This window comes from Rhinopithecus bieti, unplaced genomic scaffold, assembly GCF_001698545.2.
Source record: "Rhinopithecus bieti isolate Rb0 unplaced genomic scaffold, ASM169854v2 scaffold_24392, whole genome shotgun sequence".
NCBI classification, from domain to species: Eukaryota; Metazoa; Chordata; class Mammalia; order Primates; family Cercopithecidae; genus Rhinopithecus; species Rhinopithecus bieti.
In genome coordinates this window covers 4620725-4644909 of record NW_016812542.1, presented here as the reverse complement: position 1 = coordinate 4644909, position 24185 = coordinate 4620725, and the positions used below count along the sequence as shown (strand labels likewise).

Here is a 24185-nt window from a genome sequence, read left to right as displayed (position 1 = left end):
AAATAAATAAATAAATAAATAAATAAATAAAATAATTTGCAGGACCCAGTGCAAAATAAGTAGGGCCCCTTGTGAAAAAAAATTATTAAAATTTACGGGCCCGGCGCACGGTGGCTCAAGCCCGTAATCCCAGCACTTTGGGAGGCCGAGACGGGTGGATCACAAGGTCAGCGAGATCGAGACCATCCTGGCTAACACAGTGAACGCGTCTCTAACTAAAAAATAGCAAAAAACTAGCCGGGTGACGGTGGCGGCGCCTGTAAGTCCAGCTACTCCCGGAGGCTGAGGCAAGAAGAATGGCGTAAACCCGGGAGGCGGAGCTGCAGTGAGCTGAGATCCGGTCACCTGCACTCCAGCCTGGGCAACAGGTGCCAGACTCCATCTCAAAAAAAAAAAAAAAAAAAAAAAATAAAAAAATTTTACACAGCTCTCTCACCTGTAATCTCAGCAAGTTCAAGACCAGCCTGGGCAATATAGTGAGACCTCACTATGAGTTTTAAGTATTTTAATTTTTAAAAAACTTAAAAATTAGCTGGTTGTGGTGGTGGGCACCTGTAGTCTCAGCTACTCGGGAGGCTGAGGTGGGAGGATCACTTGAGCCCAGGGAGTTGAGGCTGCAGTGAATGGAGATCATACCATTGCACTCCAGCCTGGGTGACAGTGCAAGATCCTGTCTCAAAAATAAATAAATAAATAAATAAAATAAAATAAAATAACACACACACTCACACACAACCAAAAAAATAACATGGTAACAGCAGAGCAATGACCCAAGCACGGGGCCCTGTGTGACAGCGTGGAGGGCATGTCTGTGAAGGGATCTCAGGCCACCCTGGACCCGGTCCCCCAAGCACAGTTACGGTAATTGCGCTTGGGGGACCGGGTCCAGGGTGGCCTGAGAGGTGAGCTGGTTCCCAGCTCTGACTCCTTTCGGTCCTGAGCTCTCATCTGCCCCAGGTAAGTGAGGGTGGGAGCCCAGGTCCTGTCCCAATTCTCATTCTCTCTTGCTTTTGTCCCAGACAATGGTTCCCCTCCTTTCTCGTCTCCTCTCAGCCTTCTAATCTGCTCTGTCCACCACAAAGGCAGGGGATTAGTTTACAGCCCCTTCCTGCCTCAACTCTCACAATTCCTGGACACTTGATCCAGCGTCCTCCATCCTCAAACACTTCTAACCCTGGGTTGCCCCAGATCTGGAGCTGAGAGGAAGGGAGAAAAAATGAAATGCACACACTGGATCTGTTTACAGCCCTGTCCTGAGCGCCCCCTGCAGGCGGAGACCCATACTGGGATGGGGGGTGTGTTCTTGAAGGACGTTTGTGTATGTTTGAAGGAAGTGTGTGTGTGTGTTAGGTCTGTGTGTGTTTGGAGGTGTGTGGGTTTGTGTGTTTGAAGGAGGTGTGTGTATGTTTGAAGGAGGGGTGTGTGTGTTTGAAGGAGGTGTGTATGTTTGAAGGAGGGGTGTCTGTGTGTGTTTGAAGGAGGTGTGTGCATGAAGGAGGTGTGTGTGTGTTTGAAGAGGGTGTGTTTGTGTGTGTGTTAGGTGTGTGTGTGTTTGGAGGTGTGTGTGTGTTTGAAGAAGGTGTGAGTGTGTGTTTGAAGGAAGGTGTGTGTGTGTTTGAAGGAGGTGTGCGTGTGTGTTAGGTGTGTGTGTTTGGAGGAGGTGTGTGTGTGTTATGTGTGGGTGTGTGTGTTTGGAGGTGTGTGTGCTTGAAGGAGGTGTGTGTGTTAGGTGTGTGTGTGTTTGAAGGAGATGTGTGTGTATTAGATGTGTGTGTGTTTGGAGGAGGTGTGTGTTTGTGTGTGTGTGCTTGGAGGAGGTATGTGTGTGTCAGTGGTGTGTGTGTGTTTGAAGGAGGTGTGTGTTTGAAGGAGGTGTGTGTGTGTGTTAGTGGTGTGTGTGTATTTGAAGGAGATGTGTGTGTGTTAGGTGTGTGTGTGTTTGAAGGAGATGTGTGTGTATTAGATGTGTGTGTGTTTGGAGGAGGTGTGTGTTTGTGTGTGTGTGCTTGGAGGAGGTATGTGTGTGTCAGTGGTGTGTGTGTGTTTGAAGGAGGTGTGTGTGTGTGTTAGTGGTGTGTGTGTATTTGGAGGTGTGTGGGTTTGTGTGTTTGAAGGAGGTGTGTGTGTGCTTGGAGGAGGTATGTGTGTGTCAGTGGTGTGTGTGTGTTTGAAGGAGGTATGTGTGTGTGTTAGTGGTGTGTGTGTATTTGAAGGAGATGTGTGTGTGTTAGGTGTGTGTGTGTTTGAAGGAGATGTGTGTGTGTTAGGTGTGTGTGTGTTTGGAGGAGGTGTGTGTGTGTTTGGAGGAAGTGTGTGTGTGTTAGGTGTGTGTTTGAAGGAGATGTGTGTGTATTAGGTGTGTGTATTTGGAGGTGTGTGTGTGCTTGAAGGAGGTATGTGTGATGTGATCCCGAGAAAAGGAACCATGAGCACAGATCCTGCCTTCAGGAAGCTCCCAGACTGAAGCGGGGGCATGGCCCCTGCCCTAAAAGAGTTCCCCTCCTCTGATGCAAAGAAATATGGCTCCTGTCCACAAGGAACCCTGAATCTGATGAAGTAGAGCATCACAGTCAGACAAACATACAGACAGATGGGGACACACACACGCTACAAAGACAGAGTGAACATAATACTCCCTGATATTTTCACAGGAAATAAAATCACACGCCCTGTGTGCAAAACACCCCCCAAGCAGGATCTTGCTTCATGCAACAACTCATTGGGCAGAGATGATTCTCGACACCTGACAAACAAGTGTCAACCTTGGTCTTCCCATTCCTTGGCCTGTGGGTTTTCCTTTGCACCACAGCCACCTTTCAGGGGCTTCCGCATTAGGGGCCTCAGTTAGACACAAGCGTTCCCTCCTCTGTGCCCCGCCTGCTGTGTGGTATCTGGCCCTACCTGGGTGTGTTTCTCACTTCCTATAACAGGTCACAGTTATTTGTGCGTGTCTTATCTCTCTCTCCAAGGCTCCAGGGGAGAGGAAAGAGGGCAAGTATTCAATCCACATTTGTCAAATGAACAAATGAATGATTGAATGAATGAATGCTTGCTCCTCACAACAGCCTGGGAGTTCAAGTGGCACTATCATTGGTTATTAACACGGGGCATGAGGGGCACCGCAGCACCAGTGGGGAGGACAGGTATTGCCAGAATCCACACAGTGTGCTGATAGCAACTGAGGCTTACACACACTCTACCAAACTGCACTGTTCTTCTTCATGCAAAGGAACATGGAGCATGTTGGGAGAGGTCTAGAGACCTGGAGAAAAGAATCCTCACACCGGATTCACTGAGAAGGCTTCCTTCCTATAGGAGGTGCTAAAAGCTTCTTAGCGGGGGGCTGCCTTTGGCCTGTTTCCCGGGAGTCAATGATTAACTCAGATGGGGGGCAATTCTAACTTGCAGATCACATAGGGAGTTGGAATAAACCTCCATGTACTAGGCTCCCATTTTCCTGGTTCACCCACATATTCCCCTATACAAAAAGCCCTCCCTCTTCCCTGCAAGAACCCCAGCAATGCACTGGGCTGGGGCTGCTACGTGGAAACAGTGGCTCCGCACTGCTCCTCTGTTCCTCCCCCTCCATGAGTCCATCTGCCTTGGCTTTGGGCCTAGGGACCACATCCAAGTCCCTGACACTGGTGCAATGGAAGGCACTCAGCACCTTTCTGCCACCTTTCTGTCAGTCTGGACACTCTCGGGGACACTCCCACCTCTTCCAGCACCTCCAAGGGCAAAGGAGAAATGATGGTGGCAGGGGCAGAGAGTGAGAGGAACTGTGTCCTAGGACCGACCCTCTGGGTCTCACTCTCAGCAAGCCCTAGGCAGGCAGAGTCAAATAGGCGAAACGAAGGGCCATTGCAGGCCTGCCTCCACCCCTTCTCCCAAGTGCCTCTCTCAAGGGGAGACCAGATAGATAATAACCATAGCTCCCATAGATTGGACATTTGCTATGTGCCAAACACTGTGTCTAATTATAAACATCTTTCCGTATGCCCGTTTTGAAAGTAAGAAAACAGAAGCTGAGAGAGGTGAAGAAACACACAGCCGTAGCTGGTTACTGCTGGAGCCTAGCCTTGAACCCGTGTCTGCTTGGCTGCAAACATGCACTCTTTCTTCTATAGCAGTGCTTCCAGGTGTGTGTCCAGATGGGGTCTCCTATGCCTTGGGATGGCTGGATGCTGCCCAGGGTTAACTGGGTGCCTTTCCCCGAGAGGCCTTGTTGGTTTACCCGGGACGCTAAGCACCTTGGATTGGGTTTGTGTGTTTGTGTGTTTGTGCGTCTGTTTTTAAAATGTGTTCCCTGAGGTGAAAAGGGCAGAAGCCCTGCTCTAGAACATGCTGCCCCAGGGAGTGGGACAGAACAGGTCATGGAGATGAAGTACGAAAGCCCCAGTGTGGTTCCTCATTCTATCCTGGGCTCATGGCTTCCCCTTCTCCTGGCCCTGAATTAAATCCTTCTGGTCTTCAGGACTCAAGCTTCTTCTCCTGTGGGCCTTCGCTGACCACCTCAGTCCTCTTTCTCCCTTGAATGCCCATGGACCTCACCTCTGGTCCTCCCTGGATGCTCCTGGGATTATCTGATACAGTGAGTTCACTTTTCACATGCACCTGGCTGGTATCTCACTGAAGTCATCACCCTGACTGCCTCCCAGAGGACCCAGCAGACAGTAGGTCCTCAACATCAATGCTGATGATAATCTCCACGCTCAAGGACTCCGTCTTACCCTCCCCAGAGTCCCCAGTTTCTGTGCTGAGCCCCAATACCTTCCCCTCCAAGCAGCCCCCATAGATGGGCTCCCAGAAACCACTGCTGGTGGATGGGAGGGAAATGGGGCAAACCACTGATCCTTCCCCCAGAAAGACAGGAATTGTAAGTAGGCTTTGAGAGGCTGCTTGGCCTGGGATTTTGACACACCCAGAGTCCTGCTCATTCGCTTGGAGCTTGGAAACCCCTCAGCTGTGGGCCTCTGAGAGGCAGTAGATAAAGTGGGTAGGAGGGAGGCTGCCTGGGCTGAAATTCCCCTACCAGCAACTAGTGGCAGGTTGTCTTAGGCAAGCTCCTTAACACTGAAAAGCCCTGGTTTCCTCACTGGCAAGTGGGGATAACACTAGCACCTCTCTCATGGGGTTTATGTGAGATGATGCAGATAAAGTGCTTGCGCACACTTCTTGCCACATGCCAATCATTCAGTAAATGCTGGTTATCACTATTATTGATAAAGGAGGAGACACCAGGGTGATGGTGGATTCCTGTGTATGTGTCTCTGAACCTATGGGGGCCATCGAGACTGGGTCCCAAGAATGAACGTTCCTGATGAGCTAGTGTCTTCCTGGAAGAAGATCACAGTCCAGGGAATGAAGACATCAAACAGGAAGGTATCCTCACCGTGCTGGAGCAGACAGGAGAGGCAGAGAGCTGGACACAAGGTGCTTCCCCGGTCCCAGCCTCAAATTCACATCTCACAGCTAATCAGAGAGAACCCTGATCTCCCAGGGATGGGGGGAATTGAAGATACAGAGCATAGGCATCCCCTGATGGTTTCTGGAGGAGAAAAAAGATCGTAGCAGAGAAGGGAGAACTGGGGATGGGACACAAAGGAAACTTCAGTTCTGGAGGTGCCTTAAGTAGCCGGGCCCAGCCCCTCCAACCCGCCAGCCGCCAGCCTGCCCGTGGCCTGCTCTGGCATGGCTCCGGGGGGCACAGTGCCAACCCCTGAGCTCTCCCCCCACCATGTCCTTTCGCTGCTTCCAAAATAACTCTCTGCTCACTGCCCAAGTTTGGCCTCTCGGGTGTTTTTCTCCTCCTGGGACCTGTTCTTCCATGTCTGAAGGGCGAGAGAAGAGACCTGAATTGTCATCAGGGACTGGAGATCACTCCATTTCTGCCAATGGACTAGTTAGTACAAGGGGCCCCCACAATTCTCAGAAGCCCCCAGGTCAGTGAGTTCATTTCAGTTTGGCTGAAAGAAGTTGCCATTTCCAACCTGGGGAAGGGCGATTGGCATTGTCTCCCCCACCCCATCTCCTGCACCTTCCCAAGGTGTCTGAAGCCCTGGCAGGCTCCTTGATCTTGGCCCTGCTCCCAATAGTGAGTCACTAACCTAAGGTCAAACAACCCATTAAGGATGAGCTCAGAGGAAGATCCTCATGGCCCCCCAGGGCATGTCTGCCCCCCACCCTCCCCACCCCCACAACAACACTCCCAATCCCAAATGCCCCATCCACCCCTGCTTTTCCTTGGGCTATATAGCAGAGAAACTCTAATTTCAAGGAACTCCGATTTCTGGGGAGAAGCTGGACTCTCCAGACAGCGCTAACCTAGAAGCCCAGATTCTTCCTCTTTGGAGAGTCTCCCACCAGGCGGCAGGCTTAGCCCCAGCTCCTCCGGGCATCGCCTGGGAGAAGGATCACTTCCTCCATCATCCACGCCCAGGAGCCCAAGAGCAGAACTGGCTGCTTGAATGGCCTGTTTCCCTGAAAGTCAGTGGGAGGGGCTTTGTTAGTAAAGAAGGAGGGTGGGAGGGAAGGAAGGGTGATCTGATGGGGCTCCAGAAGATGAGACTCTGCCATCCTAACTCCCCATCCTGTGCCAGTAGCTCTGCTGGGCCCTTTTCATGGTAGTTTATTTGTAGTTGAAGGCATTAAGAAAAGCTATATTAATAGTGAACGTTTTGTAAGCCCTTATACGTAAAAGACCCTTTGCTTTCTTTGTGTCATTTGCTCCTCCTCACAACCCTTTGAGGTAGATACTATTAGTGTTTCCATTTTGAAGACTGAGAAACTGGAGTTTGGGGGTGGTTAAGTGATTTGCCCAAAGACACGGCTCATCAACAGTGGAGCTGAGACTCGAGCCCGCGCCCAGCAGGGCCTCCCCATTCGGATGCCCTCTGTGCCCCGTCTGTCTCTCCCCTGAGGGGGCATGGGTCAGTGCAGGAAGCAGGCTGCAGCGCGTGTGGGGCCATCAGGGTTGAGAACCCATGGAATGGGGGGAAGGCGGGGTGGAGTGGGGGCGGGCTGGGGCCAACTCTGCTCTGAGCCAGGCTTTCTTCTCCTCCGCCAGCCGCCCCACCCGGCCGCGCCCCATGCCCGCTGCTGCCAGAGCCGAGAGGTTTCCTTTTTCTTTTGCCTAGGGCTGTTTCCTGCCTTTCCTTTGAACTGGGGTGTTGGCTCCCCCACACATTCACCCACCTCCGGCGACCCCCCGGGTCTGCCTTCTGATGGGCCCGCCCTACTAGGCTCCACTTTGGAGCAAGGCTGGCACCAGAGAGCCCCACAGGACCCCACTTCCTGGAGTCACTGTACCCCTCCTTTGCCCTTCTCTTCCCCACCCTGGTCTGGGTGCTGCCTGGGTCCTCCCCTTCCCTCCTTCTCTTCCCTCACGGCCTGCTGCCGAGCAGCTCTCCCTGGAGCTTTCTCTGTCCCGCACCAGGAGCAGGAGACTCAAAGTGGGTTGCTCCCTGCCTCTCCCACTTTCTAGTTTTTCATCCAAAACATGGCTTCTCTGGACATTGAGGTACAGAGAAGTTTTGGGACTTGCACAGGGTCTCATAGCAACTGAGAGACTGAAGATTAGAACTCACAAACCCCAAGTTTCCGGAAGGAGGAGTCAAACTCTTAGAATCTATTAGAAAGGGCGATTAAGACTGGGCCAGGGAAGGGTGGCCTTGGAAGTGAGAAATGAGACCTGGCGCATTGGCACCTCCACCCCCAATTCACAACACATCCTCTGCAAGGCTGGCTCTCCCCTGTTAAGGCCGCCTGTTTCTCTGCTTCTTCATCTCTAGACCATATAAGAGAGCACGCTGGGTTCTTCCATCAGGTGTTCCCTTCCCCTCCCTGGTTTTTCTAGACTATACTCAAAAAAAAAAAAAAAAAAAAAAAAAAACCTAAAATTACTCTGGGTTCCCAGTAGAGCTCATTCCATCCTCTTGGCAGCTTCTTCTGCCTCTCACAGGCCCCAACTACACACACACACCTATCCTATACCTTTCATAGAACAGACCTGCTTCCCTCCCTCCCATGCTAATTCCAAGACTTCCTCCTCTAGGAAGACTTCCATGACTAACATTTCTTGGCCCTGGTCACCCTAATAACAACACTGGCTAACATTTATTGAGCTCTTCCCATGGACCAGACATTATAACAAACCCTTTGCAAACATCATCTCAGTGAATCCACACAACAACCCTACGAGGTAGATCTTAACCCTGTTTACAGGTGAGGAAACTAAGTCACAGAAGGGCTAATCAACTGGCTGGGGGTCACATAGCTAGTAAATGATAGCATGAACTCTGCTTTGTTGTGGCAAATGTGGCAAATTTACAGACATCCCCTGTAAATTACCCTGTATCTACACACACGCAGAAACACACACAGACACACATGTACACACCATCTAACCTTTCAAACAAGTCAGGTGGTTATCAGTTATCACAGGCAATCTTAAAGGGAGTGAATTCTCAAGAAAGCAATTAGCAGTCTGAAGTGGGGGTTGCATGGTGTAGTGGCCCGCCCTCAGCCCTGCTGGCAGTGGGCAATGAAAATGGGTGCTTAGGTGGGACTGCAAGTGCATGAGCCTCAGGTCTTTTACAACTAGGTATGAGACACCTTTTCTGGCACCATCTGTTTACTGACACTGCTCAGCCTGGGGGCCCAGAGTAACTACCCAGATCTTTCTACTCAGGAACAACTCCAGGGATTATCTGCTCAACAAGTTATATGCTGTCTGTGTACTCCTGTCTCTGCATCGTGTGCACATGCGATAGAATAGAACAAGAAGTGATCCTTTTGTAGTTAAGAAGCGTGACGATTGGGTTTTTGTGCTCACGTGTGAGAAGTGCCTCCCTCAAACCTTGTTATGAAGTCAGCACATTACTGGTCTTTTTTTTTTTTTTTTTTTTTAAAGAAGAAAGAAAAAATAATAGAACAAGAGGCATCATGCCTTCTCATCACCATCAGATTGGATGTCCCAGAGCCAGGGGCTGCATATCCCCCTTGGTCTATTTACAGAACAGGCCCCAGCCAGGCAGAATGTTGAAACCCCGGTGAGTGTCAATGAGCCTCGCTGAGACTACAGTTAAGGAGGAAACTGTTGAAAAAAGAGAGACATATGAAGGATTGTGAGTATCTGAAGTCTGTCTTCCCAACCTTGATCAAACAGGGCTGGCACTGAGTCCAAAAGTGGTAATAGTTTTTGGACATGATTGTCAAAGCAAAGAATACCAGTTGGTTATAAAGATGCCTTCCTGGTCTTCCCTAGAACCAAGATGGAGAGGTGGAAGCACCAACCTCATGACAGGTACTGGCTAGAAGGAGAAAATCTCACAGCCGTGGAGTGGGGGAAGAGATGTGAAGTCATTTTTATTGAGACGAGGTCAAGGAATGTGCAAGCGGACTTGCGGGCACCTTCTGGAGCCCATAGCTCCTGGGAGCCTCCTATGGTTCCGTCTATGGCTCCTTCTAAGGATCTTCGAGTCCTCTCTGGTCTGCTACTTCCTGCAGTGTTTTAACATTTTTCATTCTCAACTCTGTGTCAGGAGGACCTAAGTCCCCACCCTCCCTCCCGATCCCCAACCCCCAATTTTTACCAACTGGTTGGGCTCCAGGTCCCCAGAACCAGCCAAGTATTGATCAAGAGTTGCCCTGACACTCACCTCCCCAGCACGCAGCTCTCTTCCTCCAGCCACAAACCATTCCCTTGAATTCTACACTCACCCACGAGGCTCAATTTCCCGCCAGTGTAGAGAGGCCTGGTAGCGTACCTCCGCCTCCACAGAGCACCCATAGGAGGCATGCTAATACTAGCCACCATTTCAGAGTCACTCTCAGGTATCAGGCACTGTGGGGACTTTCACTGAACATATTATCTCATTTAATCCTCTCAGCAACCTGCTTCCTCCTCTCCATGTACACATGAAGAACCTGAGGTTTAGAGGTGTTCAGTGAGTGACTCTCAGTAGGAGGCAGAGCTAGGTAGGAACCAAGGTTTGAGTGACCCAGAGAGAGGCACTGCTGGTTATATCATCAGATGCGAATCTGTGCTGTCCTCTGGGGTACATGGGGCAGGGCCAAGCTGGGCATCTCCTAACATCGCTGAAAAGAGAAAAGAGCCCCAAGACTTCCCCACCCTGCCTCTTCTCCATGCCAGCCCTCAGCCCCACCTTCAGGGGCCTTTGTGGTAGAGCCGTTCTCCAGAGAGGGCAAAGAAAGAAAATTCCTCCTCTGAGCCACCCTCAGGACAACTGTAGGAATCCTTCATGCACCATCCACGTGGGACCCCTCCCCAGCCCAGAGCAGGGGACACGGTCCTCTGCCACCTCCTTCCAATATTCCAGACCCCACTGCTAAATTCCCCACATTGCCTCAGGACCCATCATACTCTTTCTAGTTCCCACTCCCTCTCTTCTCTCCACCACTCAGAAGCATCCCCTGAGTCTTGAGAGAGAGGGAGTTTCTCAATCCCCAGGAAGACAGACCAGCTCAGAAAACCCCACCTCCACTGAACCCAAATGCAGAGTTCACAGCTCTGAGGGAACTATGACAAGCTAGCAGGAAAATCTTCTGCCAGCATGGATGGTAGGATGCTTGAATTCCAAAGGTGGCACTGTACCTCCTTCCCCAAGTCCTTCCAGAAAAAAGATCATTATAACCAGTCTAGGAAGACTTAATGCTGGGAAAGGAAGCTCTGGAAGGCCTTATCTTCCCTGCCCCTTCAACCTAGGCAAGGGACCTTCCTTCGGCTCACCCAGAGAAAGGTTCCACAGAAGTCATGCCTAAACTCTTCAGCTACAGGACCTTGTCTTCAAATGAACCAATGTCACATACTCCCAGGATAGAAAACTGCTGAAAGCAGGACTGGTTTGGGTGTGGGATGGGGCGGGAGCCTGCCCTGCTTTGCCAGATGTTGAGTGCCCAGGCTCTGTGCACTTGGTACCTTTATTCCCATGATTGCCTGTGCCATCACCCACTGCACTGTGAAGGATTCCATTTGTCCATCTGGAAGATGGACATTATTTTTCCCTCCTCACTCCTTCACCTGGCCCACAGCCTGTGCCTTTTGGAGTGGAGGGGGACATCCCAACCTGGGGACAGGGACATTTGGAGAGCAGTCCCGTGAAAAGTTGCCATCTGGGACCCTCTCCCTCCCACCAGGACACTGCCAACACTGAGCACCCTTTTAGTTCCACAAATTCTTGCTAGGCCCCTGTAAAGATTCGCCCAACCTCCTCTTCCTCTAAGCTCCGACATGTTGGAACCCCAAAGCCATGAGGGGCCTCTCTCAGGCCAGAAGGAGCTCTAGGATCCTAGCCCTCAGCAGAAGGCCCCAGGCTTTCCCACCTTCTCCCAGCTGCTCTGAGGAAGGTGATGGGGCCTGCAGACCTGGGCTGGAGGAGGTGTCCTTTCCCCAGAGCCGGGCTGGGGGTGTGGGTAGGTGGCCTGGAATGTGCTCTCTCACCCTCCTCCTGCCCAGGTAGTGAGCAGCCAGAGCCCCCAGCCCTCCAGTTCTGAGGGTAAGCTCTGTGAGCCAGACTGACAGGACAGCTGCCCCCAGTAGGGTCCCCTTCACGCGCCATCTCACCCCAACTCAGACGCTAAAAATGGTTCTCTGGTTTTCAGCCTCGGCGCCTGCCCACAAATTAGTGTCTCCAACACAGCCTCTTGGGACATGACTTTAGGGAGGACCCTGGGGGAGCCAGGAGGCCCCAGTGAAGGGAGATGGTGCTGGCAGAGTCCCTTTCTAAGGAGACAAGAGTGGATAGGGCCCCCCTCCCAGCTTCTGGGAACCCCCCCTCACGAAGGCCACCCAGCCTCAGTGTGACAGCCCTGCTGTCTTCACCATGGCAGAAGAACAGACATTATTTCCACCCCACTGGGGCATGCTCCCCTCACCTCCACCTCCAGTTCTGTCAGCTTTACCCTCAGCCACCATCCCGGGCACTGCTCTGCTAGAAGAGAATGTAGCAACAGGAGATGGGGCAGTCAACCCTGCACCCTCCTGCTCAGGGTCCAGAACCCACCTCGCCAAGCCTGGGCTCCCATAGTGAGCCCACAAGCACGGAGGCCAATGGGGAAGCCAAGTCAGGGAAGCCCGGTCTCCCTGCTCACCTGATATTTCGTCTCAGACTTTTCTCCCCTCCCCAGTCCCGCACCCGTCAACTTGGAAGGGGGTGAACCCTCTCCGTGATACCCATGCCCCAGGGCACCAAGCAAGCAGGTGCCCTGCTGAGGCCGAGACTGGGCACTAGCCAGCAGCCCGCAGGACCAGGTGGGGATGAACGGGCAGTACTCACAGGTAAGCCGTCAGGGGGTCCAGGTCCCCCGGTACGGCGGACAGCCCGAGCTCAGAGCAGTCGGCAGACAGCATGATGCCGTCCTCCTGGCAGTGGCAGGGGGCCGGGCAAGCAGTGGGCCCCGGGCCGAGCCGGGGGGCGTCGCCGGCGCTCCGGGAGGCGCACAGCGCGGCGCAAAGCCACAGTGCCCGGAGCCCGGGAGGGCTGGGCATCTCGGCAGCCGGGCTGCTGGGGCACCTGGCGGGCGGGCGTGTGGACGCACGGGCGCGGTGGCCGCAGCTGCTTCCTCCCGGTCCCGGTGGGCTGCGCCGTCGGTGGGGACCGCCCCGGGGACTCTGCTGGGCGTCAGCGGCGGTGGTGGGAGCGCCGGGACGGTGCAGTCAGAGAGGGGCAGGCATTGTTGAGTGATCTTCGTTATTCGGTTTCACAGGCTGGGCTTGGCAAGGGAGGGAGACCCAGCCGGAGGAGGAGTCAAGGAAACTTTCTACTCTGCGGCTCGCTCCCCTTCCCTCCTTCCTTCGGAGCTGGCAGGAATTCCATCCAGGAAAGAAAAAAAAAAAAAAAAAGGAAGAAAGCAAAGAAACCCAAGCGAGCAAACCTCAGCCCGTCAGAGACGTGCATTTGTTTGGAAAGGGTGTCCCAGGGCCTTGGCCCCAGGGTTGGGGACCCTCTTCCCTTTGGGGACAGCCACGGGGTCACATGGGACCAGAGGAGATCCCCTCGTGCCTTCACCACGTTTCACACGTTTCACACTGGAGGAAATTGAGACCCAAGAGGAGAAATGATTTGTTCAGGGTGACACAGCTGATGGGGCAGCCTCAGAGCTGGAACTCGTCCGCCCTCCTCGGCCTGTCTTCTAGGACAGGAGAGAGGGGAGTGAGGGGCTACTCTGGGAGACGCCAGGCTGTGCAGGGTTCCACTACAAGCTGAGATGACCCGACAGTGGGCAACCAGGAGCAGTCTCCTCACTGAGAGGCCGCGCCTTGACTCCAAAGAAACGCGTGTGGAGTTCCACCAGCTGAGTGCACCCTGGGTGGAAATGCACTCCTGCAGCCTCTGTCAGGTTTACGGGCCAGGGACTACCTTGATCCCCGCTCCCAGGACTTCGGGAGGCTGAGGGACTGCGGGCAGCTCAGCTGGTTGTCAGAGCCCGCCTCAAAGTAAGCGGTTTGGCGCCACCTGGAGGCCGGATGCTGCAGCTGCAGCTCAGCCACCCTGAGGCTGGAATCCCAACAAGGGGCTGACCTGGTCGGCCCCAGAGCCCTGATGAGCAAGGGGCATGGTGGTTAACACTGAAGTCAATCGCTGTTCTCTCCTTAGACCATAGTGAGCTGGCTGTGCTTCCTTCTTGCTCTCTCTGGTCTATCCCCATGCTGAGCCAAGCCCCAGCGCAGAGCTAGAGCAGGCTGTGGGCCCCCCTCCTTCCTTTTTTGCCCCGTCTGCCCATGGTCCAGCCAGAGGGTATACCAGAAACCTGGGACCTCAGAGGCATCCAGGATTTCTTCCACCCTGTACTTCCACATGCCAGGATCCTCTCATCAACACCTCTCCACTCTCCGATAACCTCCCAGGGCTAGAGGGGCTGCATAGCTGGACCAAGAAATAAGCAGACCCTGACCCTAGGCCTCCAGTTGGTGCCATGGCGCTGAAAGTAGAAGATGAGCCTCATAGGAAGGCCAGGGGATGGGCCTACATGACCAGAAAGACCCACAGATAGAGCCACCTCTGCCCTATGGCAGAAAGCTACCACAGGTCAGCCTGCACTTCCTTCACTCAACCACAGCCTCGGCTCCATCTCATTTGCAGCTCCTGCTGCTCCAATGTGAGATTTTCCCAGAGTGGAAAAGCCATGGTTGAGCAACCTCAGCAGCAGCTGCTTGAGACAGACTTGGGCAGCTCAGAGCAGAGCCTCTAGCCTGCTTTTGCGAGGGTCATTGGGGGCCCAGCCCTCAGCTCCTGATAAACAAGGCATACGGAGGACACCAACACTCAGTCCTTCTGGGAGGGGACCAGTGCTCAGTCTCATTCTGGGAAAGCTCCCGGCTGAGCAGCCAGCACGACCTCTGTACCCTTCTTCAACCAGGCCTGAGAAGGACCCTCCCTTGACTTCTGACCCATTGCATGTTAGTAGGAACTCAGGTTGGCCCAAGAGCTCTCCCCGCTTCCCCTTGGGGAGACCCAACTCCATTTCAGGGACTCTTGCTCTGATCTGCCCAGGCTTTCTCTGCGTCCTCCCAGGGCCTTCCACCAGGGGCAGTTAGTGTCCAGCATCAGGCACTGCACCTGGAAACTTGCAGCCTGACCAGGGAGGCAGGCAGGAGCTCATGCAGCCACCAGCAATCATGTAGATGGTATGCAGTGCAGTCCTAGAGTGTGTGGGACAGACAGCTACCTCCCCACCCTCTTTTCTGGTCTCTGCTGCTCCTCCTGGTTTTTCCTTTCTCCATATGCTCTCCCTGCTTTCTCCCCCACCTCCTCCTATGTGGAGGGGAGGAAGGAGGAGACAGGGAAGGAGCAGAGAAAACTTGGCAACTCCATCTGAGGGGTGCCTCCAGTGTCTGCCTTCTGAGTAACAGGGTAGCTCTGACACCTCCACCCTGGTCGAGGGCTAAGGGTGGCCCCTGGGGGCTCTGGCAGGTAGAGAAGGCTGGGCATGGCAGGAGAAGGGAAGTAGGAAACAGGATAAACCCTACTGTATACAGGGTGGCGCTTGCAGGGTAGTGGGGCAGAGGACGAACAATTTGGAGCTGTGATTCTGAATCCAGGGCTTAGCACCACAGGAAACTAGACGTGGAGAGACCAAAGTCTGAGGAAGCTGAGAAACTGGAGGATTAGCGGGGACAGGACTGCTCCATGGGAAAAACCAACAGCATAGGGGCCATAGGTCACTTAGTTCAGCCAGACTCCAGGTCCTAGTTTCCATCCCGGCTCCATGTTTGCGCACAAGACCCACGCACTGGACTCACGTCTGAGGATGGACAGACAGAACACACTGAGTCTCACGCTTGGCCACATGTCTTTATTCCGAGACCCTGTCCCTTTGCAGCACAGGGCCCAGTGGAGGCCGCCCTTCCAGGGAGCCCAGGCCCATGTGGACGTGTCAGGAATGCTGTCCCCATCCAGCAGGGCACAAACCTCTCCTGCTCTGACACTGCACGGTGACTAGTGCCAACTCAGGGCAGCTCGTCTGCCAGCGCACTGTTCAGACAGTTGTAGAGGTAGATATACTGCTCCTGGAGATGGACACAGAGTTAGAAGGCTCGCCCCGCCTGCCCTAATCTAACAGAAAAAGGCTCCCTTGTGTGCCCCAACCCCTAGGGCTCCAGCTGGGAGAGCACACGGCGGTCCACAGCACCACCTGGTGGCTACCCGGGTGGTGGTGCCTAGAGGCCTGGGCAGAAGCTCCCTCATCCCCTGCCCCTTCCCACAACTGAGCCCCCATGCCCCCACCTCAGCCCCATTGCCTCTGGTCACCTCTCAGCAGCGCTGGGGTCGTAAGGCTACAGGCCTGAGACCACTGCGGGGTCACGTTAAAAACATCCATGGTGCACTCAGACCCTGCCTGCTGCAGCAGCTGCTCCATGGCCAGGAAGGTGCCCAGCTGGGTCGTACCATTGCTGCAAATGACCTAGAGTTGGATGAGGTACCTAAAGGGGATATGGCGGGGGGGACGGGGATGTGGGGAAACCCAACCTGGGCACAGGGACTGAGAAGGGACACTGAACACTTGGTCAGCCAGCCTGGGCCCAGGGAGGGAGGCGGTAAATTCCCACCATATTCCTGAGGACAGGGTGGGGTGTGGAGAAGACAGGGGGCCATTGTGAGACTGTGTCCTTTCCACCCACAACCCAAGCAGGGCTCAGGGAGATCTGAGGCTATGCCAGAGGGGCAGGGAGGAGCTTCCAGTGTCCACTCCCCCAAGACCGTTGTCCAACACCACCTGGAGCGGCTGAGCGGTGTGCCCGGCTTCTTGCTGTTGCCCCGAGAGCAGCACGGGCCCACAGCAGCCAAGAAGGGCAGCAGGTTGGTGGCAGGCAGCTCACGCCCAGGTTCCAGGTATGGAAACTGCAGCCTCTGCACCTCCCTTTCCTTCCTGCTGTCCTGGGGCAGAGACGTGATCGGCATTGATGCTGGAGAGGGCAGAGGGAGCCCGCACATGACTCTTCCGCCACACACCATCCCATGCCCTGTGGCCCAACACCTACATGTGTAACCCTGAAGAGGGTACAGAGCCAGCCTGCTGTGCTGCTCTCGGCCACCCAGTGCACTGTCACCATGTCTGTGACAATGGGCTGCATCTCCATTGGCCAGAACTCCTGTGGCTGGGACCAAGCTCAAGCAACTTCCTGAGATCTCTGCCCCTGCCTTGGTGACAGACAGCATCGCAAACTCCCCGCCTCCATCCTCAGCCCTAACTCCTGAGCCTCCCTTCCTCTGTCCTCTGCTCTGTCACCTTCTCCGTGGCATCGGGTGGGCACCCAGAGACAAGCACATGAGCCCCGTGCTGCCACACCAGCTTCCAGAGCTCCTCTGGCCCTGCGGGGCCAGTCAGCACCACATGGTCACGGCCAGAGGGCCCATGCTGCAGAGCACAGCTCATGGGCTTCCAGAGACTGAGGGTGTCCCCTGTCCAGCCCACAACTCTGGGAGCCCCCAGCAGCCCCAGCCTGGGAAGTACAGGTGGTCAGAGAGGGCAGGAAACAGTGGCAAAAGCAGCATCATGTCACAGGGAAGAGCCAGGCTTCGGGCATGTCGTCGGGGGGGCTCTCCTCCACCGGAGAAAACTGTCCCTGAGAACAGTCATCTGAGGGAAGACAGTGAGGGTGAAGCTGCCAGAGGCCCCCCAGCCCGCGCTGGCCCCCTGCCTCTCCCCAGGGTCCGCAGTGAGACTCACAGGAGATGGGGCTGTCCTGCTCATAGCCAGGAGGGGGCGCGGAAGAGCCAGCCTCGTCCTTGATGGCTTGCAGCAGGAGCTGGGAAGGAGATGGGTGCCCTGAGCTGGGAGGTCCCACTGCAGGGCTGGCTCCACAGGGGAAGGCTGCCCTTGGCTGTCACCCACTTCCTGGTCTGAAGTGTACCTCGTACTTCTTCAAGAAGCCAGCGTTGGCATTGGCTGCCCTCTTGGCACAAGCCTGCATGAATTTCATCACAGAGATGGGCCAGGACCTCGTTGAGGGGTTGAAGAGGGAGAAGGCACTCAAGGTTCCCCAGCTCCCCATTCTAGTCTGCTCGGCTCTGCCCACGAACAGGAGCAGGGAGCCTGCCTGTGGGAGGCACAGGGAAGCTGGGACTTACTCAGAGATGTTGGAGGGCGCTTCCAGAATCTTGTTCAGTAGGCAGCTGTGCAGGAAGACGTACTGGCTCTGCCAGGGGGAGGGGCATCAGGCTGCTCCGAGAGAAGCGAGGGGGGCCTGCAGGGAGATTTTCCAGGCCCTGACCAGCAAGGCAGGGATGGGGTAGGAGGGAAGAGGGAGCCACTGAGAAACCTTCCTTCCACCGTCCCATGGTGTCAATGCTGACAGGGTCCTGTGCCACCTCCCCTTTCACAGAACAGGAAGCACAGCTCAGATAGGATGGTGATGTTTTTGAAACCCTCTCCCCAGGGTCTTCTGTGTGCCCCATGAGCTCTCTTTCCTGGTCCCTCCTGTAGTCCCGTGGCCACCCACTTCCCTCCCACTCCTTCAGGGTCCCAGCTGCCCAGCCCAGCCTGCGAGGCCCTCACCGGGGCCTGGATCATGAGGGGCCGGTGCATCCGGGGTGCAGACACAGAACATGTCTACCATCTGCTCCTCCTCCAGCTGCTGCAGCAGCCTCGACAGGGCCACGAAGGTGCCCGTCCGGCTCATGCCCACACTGCACGGGCAGCCCCTGAGGAGCTGAATGGGCGAAGGGGCTGCCCATGTTCCCAGATCTCCCCACAGTCCAAGAGCTCCCCATATCCCCAGGCCAGGCAGGGGGCTCTCCACCCTATGCACACACCTGCCCTCACCTGCAGTGCACCAGGATGGGTCCCATGCCTTGGGTGGCCCTTGCCTGCTCCTGTACCAGCTCCATAAAGGCGAGCAGGGAGCTGGGGGCCTCGAGGATGCTGTGGTTGGGCCAGGTGGTGAACCGTAGTTGCTTCACCCTCTGCTGCTGTTGCTGGGCAACCTGAGAAGGGGGTGGGAAGGGGGCAAGGAGGCAGAGGGGCCCTGTTGCTGTTCCTTATCTTCCTAATTCCAGGCTCCTGTGCCACAGACCTCACGCTTTCTTCCCCAGCTGCCCAAGGGCAGGGGTGATGCAGACCAACTGTTCCTTGAGGGTGGCAGTTATGTCTCCCCCCTCAGGATGCTTCCTGAGCCCTGGGGTCCTTCTCTAGCTTCCTGGGTAACCTCTGCATATAGAGGGTGCAGGGCAGAGGAGTGATTCAGGTCCCCGGCTTTCCTACCCCAGGAGTGCACAACCTGGGAAGGCAGATGGACACAGGGGGCATGGGGTGAGGCAGGAACCCTGAGCTGGCATGGGGGAGGTCAGGAACCATCATGTCTCCCCTGCTTTTCCTTTCCCTCACTGTGTGGCCTCAGATAAGCCCTTAACCTTCTCTGTGCCTCCCTACCCCTTCCAAACACACACTTCCCTGGGTGTGGCTGAGTGCTTGTTGTCCTCAGAAAGAGAGGGCTCCAGGGACCCAGGAGGTGAGGCAACCATCTCAGGGATCTCAGCTCTAAAGCCTGTCCCACCTGCTCATCCTCAGGGCACGCATGTGCTGCAGCTGGAATTCCCGCTTGGTCTACTCATCCTCAGGCTCCTTGGCCAGGAGGTAGATGGTGATGTGACCACGGATGACCAGGGTAGAGTCTGCCGGCCAGTAATGCTCACACAGCACCTGGGGCCAGAGGGTTGGAGAGGGGAAGGGCGGCTGTGGGTCCAGCCCTGTCACTGCTGCCCCCGGCTTTACCCAGTCTCACCCCTCCCTACCCACCTTTCTGGTCCCTGCCACTCTGCTGGGATTCTGCTCTTTGTAATGACCCAGCTCCAAGGCTCCCTCCTCCAGGAGCCACTTTCCCTTGCCTGGGCTCCGGCAGCCTTGCCCTCAGACCTCTCATGACACTCAGGATTCTGAGTCAGCTGCTAAGCTCCTGTGCCAAACAGGACAGCCCTTATTCAGCAGCCATTGGCCCTGGGCTCACTGCTCCAGCAAGAGGACAGACTCGGCAGCCTCTCTGTGTGTCCCACGGCCCTGCATCTGCCAGGCTTATCAAAAGGAATGATCCATGATGGTACCTTTGACACCAGCCCTGGGCAGTCCCTACCCCTTGGTGCCTTCTCTGCCCAGAGCAAGAAGCCCGCAGAAACTAAGCCAAGCTGGGAGCTTACATACCTGGTTCCTCCCACTGCCTCCCCATCCCAGGGACGACCCCATCCTGGGTCTGAGTGGGAGGTGGTTCCACCACCCTCCAGGCCTGATTGGCCTCACTCCAGTCTGCCCCGCCTTCCCTGTGGGAAGATGCCAATGGGACCCTTCCCACAAGGAGAACGTGCGCCACCTAGTGGCCTTTTCAGGAGACTGCAAGGCGCACTCACCCTCCCGTACTTCATGCCGACAGTCAGCACGACGATGGCGCGGACCTGCAGCTCCCACACTAGCCGCCAGAAGTCCTCCAGCATTTTCTTGAGAGGCCCCTGAGGGGCAATGAATTCCTGTGGGTGGATGGGTGTAGCCCTGGGGTGTAGGGGACAGAGGTCAGGAACATGTTAACGGGCGATGCTTGGTGTGAAGCACACAGCAGATTTCCAACATTCGACCTCCAGGAGTGAGGATGCTGTGCACACACCTGCATGCGTCCAAACACACGAACACATGTGCACCCAGAATGCAAACCAGGAGGGCTGACTTCAGAGACACCACCCCATCCCTGTCCCGCCCCAAAGGGACAAGAAAAACCCCAATGAAAACAACAAGATACTGACATGCATTAAATAGCCCACCTAGGTCACCCTCTTCACCCACCCAGAGGCGCCTTCCTAAAACCAAACTGCGTTTCTTCCGTGCTCAAAAATCTTCTATGGCTCCCCGTTACCCACCAAATAGAGTCCAAAGCCCTCAGCCTAACAATCAAGCCCTCCTTCATTCAGCCCCAGGCTATCTTTCCCATTACATCTCCCACCACCCAGCACTTCCCCATTCCCTCACCCCTACGCACTATTCCCCGCCACACACACACACACTGCCTGAACGTTACTGCCTGGCTGTTCTCTGGCTGCTCCTTCCAGTCAACAGAATGTCCTTCCCTCTCTCATCACTTATCAAAATGTTACTCATCCTTCAATAAATCAAATGTCCCCTCCTCTGGGAAGCCTTTCTTGATTCCTCAGGGGGAGGAAATTTCTCCTTCCTACATGTGCCCTGAGTACGGTGTTTTTTCCTCTATTACAGCCCTTGTCACAATGTGTGAATGTCACATATGTGCCCATGTGCTCCTTTGAAGGTGGGAAATGTGGCTAACTCAGCTCTGCCTCCTGCAGGCCCAGCACAGAGTCCAGCACAGAGCCCAGCACACAGTAGACCCTTGCTAGACACCTGCTGGACTGAGCTCATGAAGCCCAAGCTGGTGATCTCCTAGAGAGCTGCTACAGCTAATGAAGGACAGTGTGGCCTGCAAACCAGTCCATCTCCTGAGCAGATCCCAGATCCCATGGACAGCCTCACTGGTGGCCCTTACTGGGATGAAGTTGGCATTGATGTAGTCAGAGTGTGGATCTCCCTCCAGCCGGGTCAGCCTGACCGTGGAGTGGTCATCTGCAGAAAGTGAAAGCTGTACATTCAGGGCTGGGCACATGAAGCCCCCCGCCCCTATGCCAAGCCCTAGCCCTCTGCCATGCCTTCTCTCCTGTCCCCAGCACTCACAGGGTAGCACATGTGGGTAACGGTTCTTGGTGGTGTTGGCACCACCAGCCCAGCCTCCAGTGTGGGCTGCTCCTTGCCCACCTCCTTCAGCTCCTGCAGGGATCAAAGGCAGGCACTGGTTGCTGAAGTAGACCCATCTCACCCCATGCCAGGAGAGGGGCAATAGGGGCAAGTGTGCAACTGGGAGTTCCTCCAGACCTTCAGACAGGTCCCAGTCTTTCCTCCTCTGAGCCCAAGGGTGGTAGAGGCCTTACCTCGAATTCCAAAAAGAAAGCCTGGTGCGCATGAGCACTCTTGGCCTCCTGGCTCTGTGGATAGGGATGGGCCGGTGGGTCCACCTGGTGGGAGGGGGAGAGGGTAGCCTTCCAGCCTTAGGTTTGCAGAGTCCTGCCCTGACCTCCCCTGGGTGACAGGTACAGAGCAGGGGACCTCAGTCCTGGCAGCACAACCTGATCACCTGAGGGCCTGTTGGAAACGCGGATCCTGAACTGCACCCTGGGTGTGGAACAGTGTGCATTTCCAGCAAGCTCCTCCAACGCCCAGCCTGGGCTACAAACCACCAACGTGGAAGAACAGAGAAGGGGCAGGGGACATGTATGCATGTGCACACACACACATGCGTGAGTCTCATAGACTCCCTCCCCAGGTCCTGAGGAGGGCTCCTGTGCACAGCCAGTGCTCAGTTAATGTCAGCCCCAGGCTATCTTTCCCATTACATCTCCCACCACCCAGCACCTCCCCACTCCCTCACCCCTATGCACCCCCGACCCCTACAGGAGGTTGACATGAGGGAAAGACCTATGGCCTGATACCATCTACATGGTTAGTCAGGGAGAAGGTGGGAACTGGAGAACGTGTGTGTGATGGTTAATTTTGTGTCAACTGGGTTGGGTCACAGTGCTCAGAAGGTTGGTCAAACATTATTCTGGATGTTTCCATGAAGGTGTTTTTTGTATGAGATTAACATTTGAGCTGGGCGCGGTGGCTCAAGCCTGTAATCCCAGCACTTTGGGAGGCCGAGGCAGGCGGATCACGAGGTCAGGAGATCGAGACCATCCTGGCTAACACGGTGAAAACCCGTCTCTACTAAAAAAATACAAAAAACTAGCCGGGCGAGGTGGCGGGCGCCTGTAGTCCCAGCTCCTCCGGAGGCTGAGGCAGGAGAATGGCGTAAACCCGGGAGGCGGAGCTTGCAGTGAGCTGAGATCCGGCCACTGCACTCCAGCCTGGGTGGCAGAGCGAGACTCCGTCTCAAAAAAAAAAAAAAAAAAAAAAACCATTTGAAATGGTTGGCTGAGTAAACTCTAATGTGGCTGGGCCTCATTTAATCAGTCGAAGGCTTTCATAGAACAAAGACTGACCTTCTCTGAGCAAGAAGGAATCCCGGCAGCAGGCTGCCTCCAGATGCTTCCCTGAGCCTTTGGCCTGCTGGTCTACCCCAGATTCCTGGACTCACCAAGTCACCACAATCACATGAGCCAACTCCTCAACATCTCTCTCTTCCCCCCTCTCCCTCTCCTCTCTTCTCCCCCACCTTCCGTCCTCTCTCTCCCTGCTCTCCTCTCTCCTCTCTCCACACACACACACCCTGTTGGTTCTGTTTCTCTGGAAAGCCCTGACTTATGTATGAGTGCATTTGGAGGAGGAAGGGGGCACGTGGGCAGAGAGGAGTGGGGAGCGAGAGGTCCAGGCATTGAAAAGGTATTTGGGGAGGTATGGTGGCTGAAGAAGAAGAATGGGGGTCTGGCAGAGCCTTGCAACCCCCTGACTGGGACACAGTCACAGCAGAGTGAGGGCCAGGGGAGCTTCAGCAGTGCCACCATGGTCCCCACAAGGCAGAGCGGCACAGGAAAATGCGCTCACCGCAGGTTGTAAGCTGTCAGCTCTTGGGAAAACGGGAAGGCACATGGGGGCACATGGGAGGCAGCCCCAGGGGCAGGGAGCTGGCCCACTCTGGTCATGAAGTTCTCTCCAGCCCCCAGCCTTCCCTCCCACTCACCTCTGCCCCTTCACCCTCCTCCAGCACAGCAGGCCCAGCACAGCACAGATGGTGAGGACACAGCCGGCCATGAGGCCCTCCACTACCGGCAGGGGCACTGCTGCGGGGGGGACACTGGCCCGGGGCTCTGTGGAGAGAAGGGAAGAGTGGAACATAGCCTTGTCCCACAAACGCTGGGGGTCATGCCAAGCTCTCCTAGACCTGAGACCCTCTGGGTGAAGGGTAGAGTGACAAACCCCCTCTACCCTAGTAGTCCCAGATATCAAACTGAGGCCAGACATGGCTGCCTTGGGGGAACATCTGGATGGGAACTGGGAACACCTGGCAACCCCTCCCTGACCCCAGCTCCTCAGGATGCCCCAAAGACCCCACTCCCTTCCCTGACACCATCAAAAGAAAAGAAAGCTGGTAGAGGCCTGGTTTCCTGGACTTTCTAGAACTGCACTGTCCTTATACAGTAGCTACCGAACATTCGAAATATGGCAATTCCAACTTATGATTTGCTGTAAGTGTAAAATACACACCAGATTTCAAAGACATAGTAAGAAAGGAAAGAATGTAAAATATCTCATTAGAAGTGTTTTTGGCCGGCCGCAGTGGCTCACGCGTATAATCCCAACACTGGGAGGCTAAGGCAGATGGATCACTTGAGGTCAGGAGTTCAAGACCAGCCTGGCCAACACGGTGAAACTCTGTCTCTACTAAAAATACAAAACTTAGCTGGGTGTGGTGGTGGGTGCCTGTAATTCCAGCTACTCAGGAGGCAGAGGCAGGAGAATCACTTGAACCTGGGAGGAAGAGGTTGCAGTGAGCCACGATCACGCCACTGCATTCCAGCCTGGGCAACAGAGAAAGACTCTGTCTCAAAAAAAAAAAAAAAAGTGTTTTAATGGGTCACATGTTGATATTTTAGATATTTTGGTTTAAACAAAATGTCACTAAAATTAATTTCCCCCGTTTTTTTACCCTTTTTTTTTTTTTTTTTTTCCCCCCCCCACCCCCC

At 54.9% G+C, this 24185-nt stretch overlaps 1 protein-coding gene and 1 pseudogene across 2 annotated transcripts in view; both read right to left on the bottom strand.

Annotated features, from left to right (window-relative positions):
• LGR6 (leucine rich repeat containing G protein-coupled receptor 6) overlaps positions 1–12773 on the bottom strand; it is a 124215-nt gene extending 111442 nt beyond the window's left edge. For both annotated transcript variants that reach the window (XM_017896505.1, XM_017896506.1), the window contains exon 1: positions 12297–12773. In XM_017896505.1, coding sequence (XP_017751994.1) covers positions 12297–12508 — 212 coding nt within the window. In that variant the 5' untranslated portion in view covers positions 12509–12773. The remainder of the gene's footprint in view (positions 1–12296) is intronic.
• Positions 12774–15309: 2536 nt separating this feature from the next.
• LOC108545069 (receptor-type tyrosine-protein phosphatase V-like) overlaps positions 15310–24185 on the bottom strand; it is a 22707-nt pseudogene continuing 13831 nt past the window's right edge.